Source organism: Lipotes vexillifer, unplaced genomic scaffold (assembly GCF_000442215.2).
Source record: "Lipotes vexillifer unplaced genomic scaffold, Lipotes_vexillifer_v1.1 scaffold905, whole genome shotgun sequence".
Lineage (NCBI taxonomy): Eukaryota > Metazoa > Chordata > Mammalia > Artiodactyla > Lipotidae > Lipotes > Lipotes vexillifer.
The window spans coordinates 1,130,692-1,143,528 of NW_006796034.1; the positions used below are offsets into that span (position 1 = coordinate 1,130,692).

Sequence of the window (12,837 nt, forward strand, 5' to 3'; positions counted from 1 at the left end):
GGGGCACGAACCCGTGTCCCCTGCATCGGCAGGCGGACTCTCAACCACTGCGCCACTACGGAAGCCCAAATATGTTTTTAAGATACCTGAATTCTTCAAGTATTTTCAGGAAGTGAACTGGTTGTAAGAATAAAGTTTTATTATTCTTTCATTTGCTCTTTTGTCAAGATTATCTTTGTCATGATTTATTAAGTATTTTAAGGATTAAAAAAATAAAATAATGCTGTGTTCTCCATCTTTAATTACCTTAGTATTCTCCTTTTGTACAACTAGAAATATTATCACTGTTGACTCTTTCTCCTCCCCATACCTACCTCTCATCCTTTCAGTCACTGGTATCTGCTAATTTTTCTTTCTAAATATTCTTACCTAGATATTACAGTGTTCTTTAATTAGTCTCATTTCAAAGAATCTCTCCTTTTTAAATCTTTCCTGCCAAGTTTGTCTTCTTCAAACATAATTGTTTCCCACTGTTCAAATTTTAAAAAGCATTAGGCTTGGGGCTTCCCTGGTGGCTCAGTGGTTGAGAGTCCGCCTGCCGATGCGGGGGACACGGGTTCGTGCCCCGGTCCGGGAGGATCCCACATGCTGCGGAGCGGCTGGGCCCGTGAGCCATGGCCGCTGAGCCTGCGCGTCGGGAGCCTGTGCTCCGCAATGGGAAAGGCCACAACAGCGAGAGGCCTGCGTACTGCAAAAAAATAAAAATAAAAAGCATTAGGCTTGTTATCTATTGATAGCAGGAAAAGGATAGGACGTTCCAAAAGCACTATAATTCTCAACGGAAAGGCACATTGCTCCATCACACTGGACTTGCTCTCCTTCCCCTCACTTCAGCGTCATGTCTTGTTGACTCTGCCCTTAAAAGAGACTCTAAAAAATAATTTAATAACATTTGGTTTTTTCTAATTAGATAGAGATCCTATGTGTTTCTTGAAGAAAAATTGGAAAATGCACTTTTTAAATCTGCTTCGTCCCTTATATTTTAAATGTTTTTTCCAAGCATCCTTGAGTTTCTCTTCAATTAGTCACTTACTTTCCATTTGTACTGTTCTCACTTGCTTGGATTATTATAATCTCTTCTCCTTTTCTAACTAGTCTTCTTTCTAAAATCCAAATAAGAACACTTGGCTTCTTTTCTCCTATAGGGTAAATCGCAACGTGACTTTGCCCTTCCTTTGCATGCCATCTATTTGGAAGGTTCTTTGCTGTTTTGTAGCCAAGCCTTGTGCCCTCGTACTTTCATGACACCATGTTTGTGACAACACCCCCAACAAAAACAAATATGTTTAAAAAACAGCTTAATGCTCTTTATCTTCTTTGTGAAGGCGTCCCATGACTCTCTGGATATAATTAATTGTTTTCTCATTCTGCAATCTACCTGACTTTGAAGAATCTTTATTTAAAATACAAGCTTCTTCTCTGGAAAGATTTTTGTATTACCCCCCCCACCCCTTATCAGTTAACAGCTTAATGTTCATTTAACCTCTTAGCAGAGGTTTGCTGAATATGAAATGAATGTGAGACATTGAATAGATCTCTGGGAGTTAGTAAGAAGGTAGATGGGCCTAACTTGGCCAACCTCCCAGTCCTGTCAAGGTGTATCCATGCCACAGAGCTATTTTACAAACCATCTTTGAGGGATATAAAAATCCGGGCTTAACCCCAGTTCAAGAAAGTGAAATAAACTCCAGTAGAAATCACAGATAATTGGAGGTAGAGATAGAGAGATTAATTTAATCGATTTATAAAATAAAAACACTGCATATGAACATATGCAAGTTCATCTGTATCATAAGGTGAGGGACTGCCTAAATCAAGCCTATCTTTACTTTCTGACATATTCTACGAACCCAGTAATGGAATTATGGTGATTCTGAGGACAGCCTTTGCATAAAAAAGGCATTTCAGGATTGTCAGTAATCAAAGTTCAGCAGATTTTGCTAAATGAGACAATAAACTTGATACTTATTTAAAGAAAAAATTAAGCAAAGTATATAAAATAAAGGAAGAAATAAACTTTGTCTAATGTTACTTTTATTCCTCAAATGATTAATTTAGGATTGAGGCCGTACTTAAGGTCTGAATTAAAATTTAGCATTACCGTTAAAGTGTCATCTACAGATAGGATTTATTAAAATCAGTAGGTTCTTCTGTTGTCAGTTTAATACCTAACTTCGAGATGGTGGGACAGGGTAGGAAGGTGGTATCTTCCTTGCTGGACAACTCTGGCAAACACTGGGGCAGCAGCTGTCACAGCTCAGTCGTGTAGACTTTCTTTGACATTGTCTTCTTCCTTATGGATTCATTTATTACTTCCGTGTTTATGACTCCCTGCCTTGTCTTTCACTTAAGGGCTGTATTTTCAGTGCCTTCACCTTTTTTAAAAAACAAGATTTGTTTTGCAAAAATTACAAAAGTCATAGATGCATTTGCCCCTTAATTCCATAACTTTGAAATCAAACACCTTATCCAACAAACATTCCCCCTGCCACACACCCTCTTCTCTGACTTTAGCTTCTATGCTGCTGTCATATTTTTCCCACTTAGAAAGTTTAAGGTCACCTTTGAATGGGTGTGTGTTGCAGTTGGAGGCTGGAGGGTAGATTTTCATCCCACACAAAGACAATTGACTCCTAGCCAGCCACTCAGCCTCTCATCTCTCCCCCACGATGATCCATCTTGCCCAGCATTGCTTAAGTAATGCTCTGTAAACAACACTTTTTAATATTTTGTTCTACCTAAAAGCTTGCAGTAGTTTTATAAACTCTGCTGGATTTGCAATACCATAATTCATATGGTTTTAATCTATTTCTTATTTTCCATTAAATCTTTCATCTTTTTTTTTTTTTTACTCATAATCCTCATTTTCTCCTTTGTTTTACTTGGTTTATTTAATGTATTTCTAATGTCATAAGCCTTTTTTGCTACCTCAGAGCTTTCGATCCTGCCACGTATCACGTGAAGTGATGCAAATATACTTACCTACACTGGTTTGTTTTCTTACATTTTATGTGTAAATCTTGATTTAATAACTAAATTGAAAGCCCTGCAAGGGCAGGGGCACTGTTAAGAGATTTTTCTAACAAACCGAACCAAATTTATTCTACTTAAGCAAAATTTTAGGCTTCAGTTTTTGTTCTTAACTGTATATTGGTAGTTGTCATTTTTCTTTATTAGAGTTGTATATTAAAAACATAGGACAATCACAATACACTGTGATTTAGGTAGTCTACTGCTGGTTTCTGTCATTGACTAATTATATGACTTGCCTGGGATTCACTTTTGAATCTGGATGAAAAATTAGATTAAATGATCTATAAGGCCTTTTCCATTTACATTATATTTTAAACTTCTTTCAAAATTATATTTAAAAATAACCTGTAGGTAAAATGTCAGCCAACTACATTAAAGCTAGAATAAAGCTTTGAATTTAGAAACCAAAAATCTTTACCAAAGTAATGTTTCTTTTAACTTTCTAAAATGCATTTAATTAATTTACTATACCTGGTTTATTTTAGACAGGTTACTTGATACTTATTGCTGTTATGCTGGTGTCTCGAACATATTGTGATGTTTGGATGATTCAGAACGGGACACTCATTGAAAGGTACTTTTCATCTTCCTCCTGTATGTATGAAATACTAATTTGTGTCATATTTAAGTGTTATTTTAAGCAAGAAATAGATTCTAAGTTAGATATAAATACTGAAGTCAAATTATGTCTTTGTTCATTTACTTAGTAGATATTTATTGTCTCCCTTGTGCCACAAGCAGTGATAGGGATGTACCCATGAGTGAACAGGAGAGACCCTGTACCAAGCCCTGCAGAGCTGGCCGTTTATAGAGGGTCAGAGACAAGTAAACAGAAAATTATGGGACTTCCTTGGCGGTCCAGTGGTTAAGACTCCATGCTTCCACTGTAGGGGGCACAGGTCCGATCCCTAGTTGGGGAACTAAGATATCACATGCCCCCAGGGCACGGCCAAAAAAAAGAAAGAAAATTAATATGCAGTATAATAAATGCTGTAGTGGGAACTTAAAAAGTCACCAAGCTGGATGTCTGAAATGAGATAATTTGAGGAAAATATCAAAGCATTTCAGGGAATCATGTTGAGGATGTTTATTAAACAGAAAAATATTCTTAGACATTTTCTTCAGTTTCTGAAGTTAGTGGTTTATATAGTTTTTCATTATAGTCTTTGTTCATGTATTAATCACTGCAATTGATGATTTGGAATTTAAAAAACAAAACAACAGTTGGGATATTAACATTTATCTGTTAATAAAGGATTTATTCCTCATGATACCAATTTGAATGTCAGTAAAAAAATTTGTCTTGGAATTTTGTTTCCTGGCATGCAGTATTTTATCAGAAAATTTCTTAAAGTACTTAGTATAACGTAACTGTTTGAATGACAGTACTTACAATTTTTAAATGCTCCCAAATTTTGTAAGTTTTTTTCTGACATCCTTGATTTGTGTGTGGCTTAGAGGATTTGTAGGAGAGGCAGAATGCTTTATGCAGGTGTTTTCTGACTCATCTCTCTAGAAGAACAAAGAAGGTTATCTGCATAGGATTAAAGCCCCGACCATGTGCCTCTGAATATGTGTAAATAGTATAGACGCTAATATTCAATTCAGGGTGCTCTGAATCCTTTGGTCAGTCCCATGCCTTTTTATTTTAATCAGAGTAATATATGAAAAGCTTAAAAAGTAAAACATGAATATAGTTTAATATCAAATAGCCATACAGGACTTAATCACAAAAACATTAGTTCTGTGCCCCATTCCTCCCACCTGTAACTGTCATTCCTGGAGCCAGTTGTTCTTTTTACTGTTTCATCTCTTATTTTGTCTCTGCATTTCATTGTGACACACTTATGTTACTGTCTCTAGATTTTTCAGTCTTAGAGACTATGCGTGTATTTATTTCTCTTTTGGAAGATGAGAATTAGCTCTTTTCCACTCCTACCCATGTCTGTGCTCCTTCTCTCAATGTTATATCACAGTTTTTTGTTAAATCAGAATTTATTGTTTACATGATTTTGACTTGTTTACAGCTGAGCCAAATGCTCTTCTTTGGTAGTTTCTTTTATATACAACTTCTTTTCCTGGCATTTATAAATTGCAGGGTTTTGTGCACATTAATTTTTTGCCTACTTCTTACTAATTCAGCTCAAGCTTATTGACAACACTATAAAATCTCAGTATTTGGGGGCTTCCCTGGTGGCTCAGTGGTTGAGAGTCCGCCTGCCAATGCAGGGGGCACTGGTTCATGCCCCGGACTGGGAAGATCGCACATGCCGCGGAGCGGCTGGGCCCGTGAGCCATGGCCTCTGAGCCTGTGCGTCCGGAGCCTGTGCTCCGCAACGGGAGACGCCACAACAGTGAGAGGCCTGCGTACCGCAGAAAAAAAAAAACAAAAAACCTCAGTATTGTAATATGTCAAACACACTAGGTAACTTACTGATTTTTATCTATTACCACCCCATATCTCTTGTTAGTTTTCTGTCTTCCAGCTCTCATTAGGATTGATTGTGCTTTAGCTTCACTAAATAGCAGTCATGTTTGAATTTACTTTTATCATGATCTTAGGAATTTTTTTCATCTTTCTTTCCTGCATTAAATAACTCCTATGTTCTGGATCTTTTGTTTTCCTCTTCCTCCGTTTACTTTCTCATTTTGGCAGATGCAGTCTTTTTCTGAGAAAAGGTTACAAGGGAAGTAAAATTTTGAGACCTTGTGGGTCTGATAAAGTCTTCTACTCTCACACTTGCTTGATAATTTAGCTGTATTTATTCATTCTAAATTGGAAATCAATTTTTTTCAGAATTTGGAAAGCATCATCCTGTTGTCTTCTATAGGGCTCTGTGGTTCTCAACCTTGGCTGCAGTATAATTAGAATCATCTGGGGAATTTTGAGACCTACTAATGCCTGAGCCCACCCCTAGAGATTCTGATTCAATCAATCATTACTTTTTGAAGCATCCCAGGTGATCCTAACCTTGATCCCAGCCAAGGTTAAAAACTACTGATCTGGCTTCCACATTTGGTGTTGAGTCCCATTCCTGTGCTGATTGCCCGCCCTTAGCAGCGGATCTTCTTTTACCTGCTTTGGAAGCTTTTATTATTTCTTTATTGTTTATGTTGTACTTCTTGTGTTATGGGAGTTTCACTGAATGTTGGTGTGAATTTTTTTTCATTCCTTGTGTTTGTGCTAGGCACTAGGTGGGCTCTTTTCAATCTAGAAACTCATTCTTCATTCTGAAGAATGAAATTTTCTTGTGTTTTTAAAAAAGTTCTTCCTCTCCAGTTTTCTCTGTACTTTTTCTGGAATCTTAGTTGAGTGTTGGACTTCCTGGACTGATCTTCTGACTATAATTTCTCTACTGTTTATATCTCTGACATTTTATATTATATTCTAGGAGATTTCTTTTAACTTTATCATCCAGTGAATTTTTATTTGTTTTAACTTTATTTCCAGGAGCTATCTTTTTGTATGAATGTTCATTTTTGTAGCAGTCATTCTTTCAAGTCTGTGACTTTCAGTGTCCTTTGTTGTTCTGATCTTTGTCATTCAGTTTAGAGCTTTCCTTAAGCAGTCACTCTTGGCTATGTATTCATATTTAACTTGCTAGAAGCCAAGTTGTGGGATTGTTGATTGTCTGGTTTCCCTGAAGGGAATTTGTAGGGGGAGTCTGGTCAGTTTTGTGTGTTTGTGCCCCAGTGAGGTATCCTCTAAGGAATTCTAAGAAGTTAAGCATGAGTGTAATTGAAGTGTTTGTTCATTGCTGCTAGCACATCAGCTTTAGCAGGATCAGTTTTGTTAAGTTCTCTTTCTACGAGCTTTGTGCACAAGTAATTTGAGTAATTTGTATAATTAACATAAAGAAGACATTTATGTCCTTTTACATGATTATAGAATTTTATATTTTTTTCCTTTGATGGCTTTATTATTTAAATGCCATATCTGTTAATAAAAATACAGGCTCCCCAACTGTAGTGTTATTAATTACCTGTGACAAAAATAACAGGTTACATCCACTGTGAATAACATTATATTAGATATCTGCGTATAGTCAGTCACATGGTACATATAAAGAACCCTGTACAATCATGGTATAGTATAGAAGATTATTTTTTAAAGTTTTTTCCCTTTTATTCAGATTTTGTGATTTCATGTTTTTGTAACCTAAAAGAATAATATTTAATTTTCTAAACTAGGGATTTCCAACTTTAATTAAATAGGTGCTTATTTTAATTTTCTCAAAGACTGAATGCTCTAGAGAAAATCCATCACTAAGAGTATGTGGTGCATTAATTTAATTGGTAATGATGGATAAGAGGAAAGTTATTATGTAGCATGAGCCAACTTATAATTCTACTAGAGTAATCAACTTGTTGGGTACTCAGCCTTAAAATTCAGTTATCAGATGTAGAAAAAAATTAAAAAAAATTTTAAGAGTTTTTAAGAAACATATTATTTTGACATAATTTAAACTTGCAGAAAAGCTGCAAGAATAGTACAGGGAGCTTCCTTATACTCTTAACCCAAATTCACGATTCCGAAGCAGTCATTTTATTTATTTGTTTGTTTGTTTATTGGCTGCATTAGGTCTTTGTTGCTGCGCGTGGGCTTTCTCTAGTTGTGGCGAGCAGGGGCTACTCTTTGTTGTGGTGTGCGGGCTTCTCATTGCGGTCGTTTTTCTTGTTGTGGAGCACAGGCTCTAGGTGTGTGGGCTTCAGTAGTTGCAGCAAGTGGGCTCAGTATTTACAGCACGCAGGCCCTAGAGTGCACGGGCTTCAGTAGTTGTGGCACATGGGCTCAATAGTTATAGCTCACAGGCTCTAGAGCACAGGCTTAGTAGTTGCGGCACACGAGCTTAGCTGCTCTGCGGCATGTGGCATCTTCCTGGACCAGGGATCGAACCCGTGTCCCCTGCATTGGCAGGCAGATTCTCAACCACTGAACTACCAGGGAAATCCCTGAAGCAGTCATTTAAAAATTAATTGTTGAGGACTTCCTTGACAGTCCAGTGGTTAAGACTGCGCACTTCCATTGCGGGGGGCATGCGTTCAATCCCTGGTCGGGGAAGATCCCGCATACTGTGCAGTGTGGCCAAAATAAATAAATAAATAAAATTAATTGTTGAGTTTGTGGGTTTTTTGAGCACTAGCCACCTCTTCTTGCTTGGCCCTTCAATAAACCTTTCTCTGCTTCTCCCCCCCAAAAAAACAAAAGTTAATTGTTTATTTTCTCCTGAATAAAGATTTTTGAGCTTCTGCTGTGCATGAGATCTTTTGATATTTGGTAAAATTAAAAGTTTTACAATATTGTGAATTCATAATATAGAACAGTTTTATTTGAAAAATTAACACATTTCTCTAACTTGCTACTAAAGCTACGTCGTAAACTTTGTCTTTTCCATTTTGCCTCTTGCAAAGTATGTTTAGATTTATGTTCTGCTAAAATAGAGTCACAAAGAGACTTGTTATGGTCCTTAATGTACTTAATTTTAATATCCTTTACATCTTTTAGGCTTACTTGTTAGCAGTGACTAATGACTTTGGAATGGGGCAGATTTTAATAGGGCAGACCCCTTCTTTAAGGTAGAAACTGGCAATTCTATGATATGGAAGGTAATATTTCATATCTTGTTGCTGCTGCTGGGGAGGAAGAAATTCCCCTCTGCCCTTCTAGGTTCTTCTGGCTGGTCTAAGAATTAAATGGGCATGAGACAGATTAACAGGAGAAAATCAAACAAAAGTTTAATAACATGTGTACACGGGAGAGACCCAGGAGAATTTAGTAACTTGCCAGAATAGCCGAAGCCCTCATCTTGAATCAGCTAACGACAGAGAGGATGTTGGGGGTAGGGGTTTGGGACTTCACAGGGGAGGAAGGCAATTCACATGAAGGTGGAGAAGCAAATGTTTGGTAAACAAATGTTTGCTGGGCCATGTGGAGACTCTGGGACACAGCGTGGACTCTGATCTCTAGGTCCTGCCTACTTTCCCCACACACACTTAGCCCATATGCTTTGCAGATATCTCTGGTCATAGCTGTATTCTGGGAGCAGGCCCTTTTATCTAAATTCTTTAGGCAGCTAAGGGGGAGGCAAAAAGAAAGACTTCCTGAGGCTTCTGTTTCTTAAAAATAATCAGCCTAAAGTAATCCTTATGCCAAAGAAACACATTTTGGGGTGGCAAAGTTTGTTCCCCTATACTGCCGTATGTAATCATAAATATACATTTTATTTTTAACCACTTGGCTATAAGTAGCATTTTAAAATTACCAAACTATCTTAAGATTCCTGTATGTTTTAGAAGTAACTATGATTGGGATTACTCTAAAATTACTTTATTGATGATTATTTTTCTTTTGCAGCGGAATAATAAGCAGAAATAAAGTTTTATTCAAGAAACCATTTTTTAAATTTGTAGCTGCTACTCCAGTGGTAAACCATTGCTGAATGATGGCATGTGCTTTACCAAAGTTTGATAATCTTGTGTGTTTCACAGCTTGGGCAGCACTAAAGCACTTTGGTTTTATGTAAAGTTTGGTTCAAATAATTTTAATTTAAACCTCTAAACTTTTGTACTTAATTACTTTTCGTCTCTAATATTCTTATTGCTGTAAACAACATTTTTATGTGGCTCTATTAACTTTTTTCTAGTTCAGCTTTAAAAAAAAATTTTTTTTAACACTTTTTAGCAGCTATGTCAAAATTGGACTATTAATTTTTCTATCGGTCTAGAGTAACATTTCCCAAAGTATGTTCTTTGGAATCTTCGCAATGATGGAGGAAATGCTAGTGCTACAAAGCCCTCTCAGAGAGTCTTACAATGCATATTATACATTAGAGCTTTGAGAGGGCCTTTGGTAAAGACATTTGTTAGCGTTAACTCAGGTTTTTGCAAATTTATTTGACCATGGAACTTTTTTGCTGTAAAAGATCAGTTCATATTACTTGGCATTATTCATCTACTCCCTCATAAAAAGAAATTATTTATCAGTATGTATACCAGTCATTTTTTTGTGTAGAGCTAGGTTTGAATCATTTAGCGCATTGTTTTTCAAAATATGGTTAATTTACTTCTGGGAATATTAACATTATCTTTGCACTAGACCACAGACATATGGTAGTCAGAGATTCTTTACTTATAATGATATAATGGCTTTCTAGCTTTTTAAAAAAGTAGTGGAACCCTTTAAATAAGTTCTTAGTGGATATTTTAAAAACAGATAAATATTTAAAATAGATTAAAAGTAGATAAAAGATCTGGTTTCATTGAAATCCCACTGCCATCTTTTTTGGTAAAATTTTCTTAGGACCACAGTCAATTTCATTCTTAGCTGTTTTAGCTTTACAGTAGCAGAATTGAGTAGTTGTAACAGACCTTATGGCCCACAAAGCTTAAAATGGTTGCTCTTGGCCCTTTATAGTAAGAATTTGCTCATCTGTCATTAGTCTGTCTCCTTGCCATTAGTTCATACAAATGACAGGATGTTAAAATAGTTTAAAAGCAAACAAATAGTACTTTGTTTTATCCACAGTAATCCATTCCTGGGTCTATAAAATTGTTAATTGTTTCATCATATAAAACCCCTTTTGTGACTGCTTAAGTATAAGCCTGCTGGGGTTTTTTTTTTTGTTTTTTTTGCGATACGCAGGCCTCTCACTGTTGCGGCCTCTCCCGTTGTGGAGCACAGGCTCCAGACGTGCAGGCCCAGCGGCCATGGCTCATGTGCCCAGCTGCTCTGCGGCATGTGGGATCCTCCCGGACCGGGGCATGAACCCGCGTACCCTGCATTGGTAGGCGGACTCTCAACCACTGCGCCACCAGGGAAGCCGAAGCCTGCTGTTTAATTTTTATGAAGGAAAGAACTAGCTATCGTTCTTATTTAATTTTGCCGTTTGTAGAGCGATTTCCAAGCAAGCTGTTTAAAATGATAACATTTCAAAAGTTAATGTTTTTGTAAGAAAATGTTTTTAGCATCTTTTTTCTTATTGATTCATTTGATTCAATGAAAATTTCCAAAACTAGGTTTAGAGATTTAGAGAGGTTTTTTTAGTGTTAAATATTGCTTCTTTTGCAACTAATGCATTGCATGTGGTGGTTTGCAGTGGTATCATTGGGCGTAGCAGAAAAGATTTCAAGAAATACTTATTCAACTTCATCGCTGCCATGCCTCTCGTAAGTGTTAATTCTTTAAAGATTTTTACATAGGGAAAAAATTGCATCTTACTGAAATCTTTTAGGATTTTTACTTATTAAGTTCTTTGAAGATTTATATACTAAGTTTTTTCACGTTTAGTTTTGTAACTTATAGTGGAGTTTTTCAGTGCGCAAATCTTTACACTAGATAGAAAAATTTAAAGGAATTATATTTGGATCAGTTTCTTTGCATACATATGTAGGTATATACAAGTGTAGATGAATTTTTCTTTGACCATTAGGCCAGGGTTTCTCAGATATTTAGTAACATCCCACTAGATGGAAATAGTACCCCTCCCCCAGTTGTGACAACAAAAAAAATGTCTTCAGTGTCTCCAAACATTGCCAAGTGGCCTGTGGGGGGCTAAGGTGAGGTTGTGGGGCAGTGAGTTGAGGGCAGAAATCCTGGGTGAGAATCATTGCTGTAGGCCATAAACTCTTACAGTAACTCGAACCACTAATGTAATGTAATGTAATTTAATTGGAATTTATTGTCCGAATTTACAAAAATAAACGTTAAGTGGTCCAAATCATAAGTAATTTTCTTAGCTTGAGTCTTATCTTTATTCTATTTTATCGGCACGATAAGAATTTTAGTATTGTATGTGTGGGAGTAAAAGGGAGGAGCTTGATTATAGAACTTAATTAATTAGAACATATGTCAGATTTAATAAAGCTTGAGGATAGACATACATGGAAGACCTTTTAAAATAGAAAATTGAGAAAAGCAGAATTGATGTCAATCAAAGATGGAGATTCAGCAGAAGACCAGTGTTTTCTTGAGAAAATTTTTATATAAATGTGACCTCAGAACTATGGAAGAATTAATTTTAATATAATGGTGGAAAAGAGTAGTAAAGTTGACTCCAGAAATAATCTAGAAGATGGCATTAGTTGGTATAAAACTTGTAGTAATTTTTTTAACAAATGCAAATACAGTGGGTATTACAGAGTTCCGTTGTCTAGGGTTGTAGTGCTGGTAGCAGGAAAGAGAAGATATACTAAGCATAAATGTCAGTACTCCTAAAGTACGTTCTTTACACTGGATAGAAAGGTGACAGATTTGTTCTTTGGCTTGTTTATATCTCCCCCCCCCCCGCAAAAAAAATAAAAAAGGTAACAAGGTGCTTCTCATAATTAATAATATTAATATATTCTAAAATTAATTTCCAAGTAAAGGGTAATATAGCTAATTGCATTTGATTTAGCATGTTCTCTTTGTGTCTTTGGAAATGTTTAGTAAAACAGAACTGAATTATATCAATTTGTACTATCAGTTATAAAAAATTTATAGGATTTGGAGACAAAATCAATGATAGGGAAATAAATTATAATTTAGTAAGTAGAAATGAAGCAAAACCAGTAATATGTGTTTGTTTGTTTTAGATTTCTCTGGTTAATAACTTCTTGAAGTTTGGGTTAAATGAGCTCAAACTGTGCTTCCGAGTAAGACTAACTAAGTACCTCTATGAGGAGTATCTCCAGTAAGTGATAACCTATTTTTATATGAAAAATACTTAAACAATAATACTTATGATATTGAGATGTAGAAGTTTTTCTTTTTTATTTGATATGTTTTTCAAGAGGATTGCTCTTAGACCCAGAAGCATGTAGGGA

General features: G+C 36.1%; 1 protein-coding gene across 3 annotated transcripts in view; it reads left to right on the forward strand.

The window, feature by feature from the left end:
• The window catches only part of ABCD3 (ATP binding cassette subfamily D member 3), an 86,890-nt gene that overhangs the window by 31,596 nt on the left and 42,457 nt on the right, over nucleotides 1–12,837 (forward strand). For all 3 annotated transcript variants that reach the window (XM_007468110.1, XM_007468111.1, XM_007468112.1), the window contains exons 4-6: nucleotides 3,519–3,607; nucleotides 11,130–11,199; nucleotides 12,607–12,704. In XM_007468110.1, coding sequence (XP_007468172.1) covers nucleotides 3,519–3,607; nucleotides 11,130–11,199; nucleotides 12,607–12,704 — 257 coding nt within the window. The remainder of the gene's footprint in view (nucleotides 1–3,518; nucleotides 3,608–11,129; nucleotides 11,200–12,606; nucleotides 12,705–12,837) is intronic.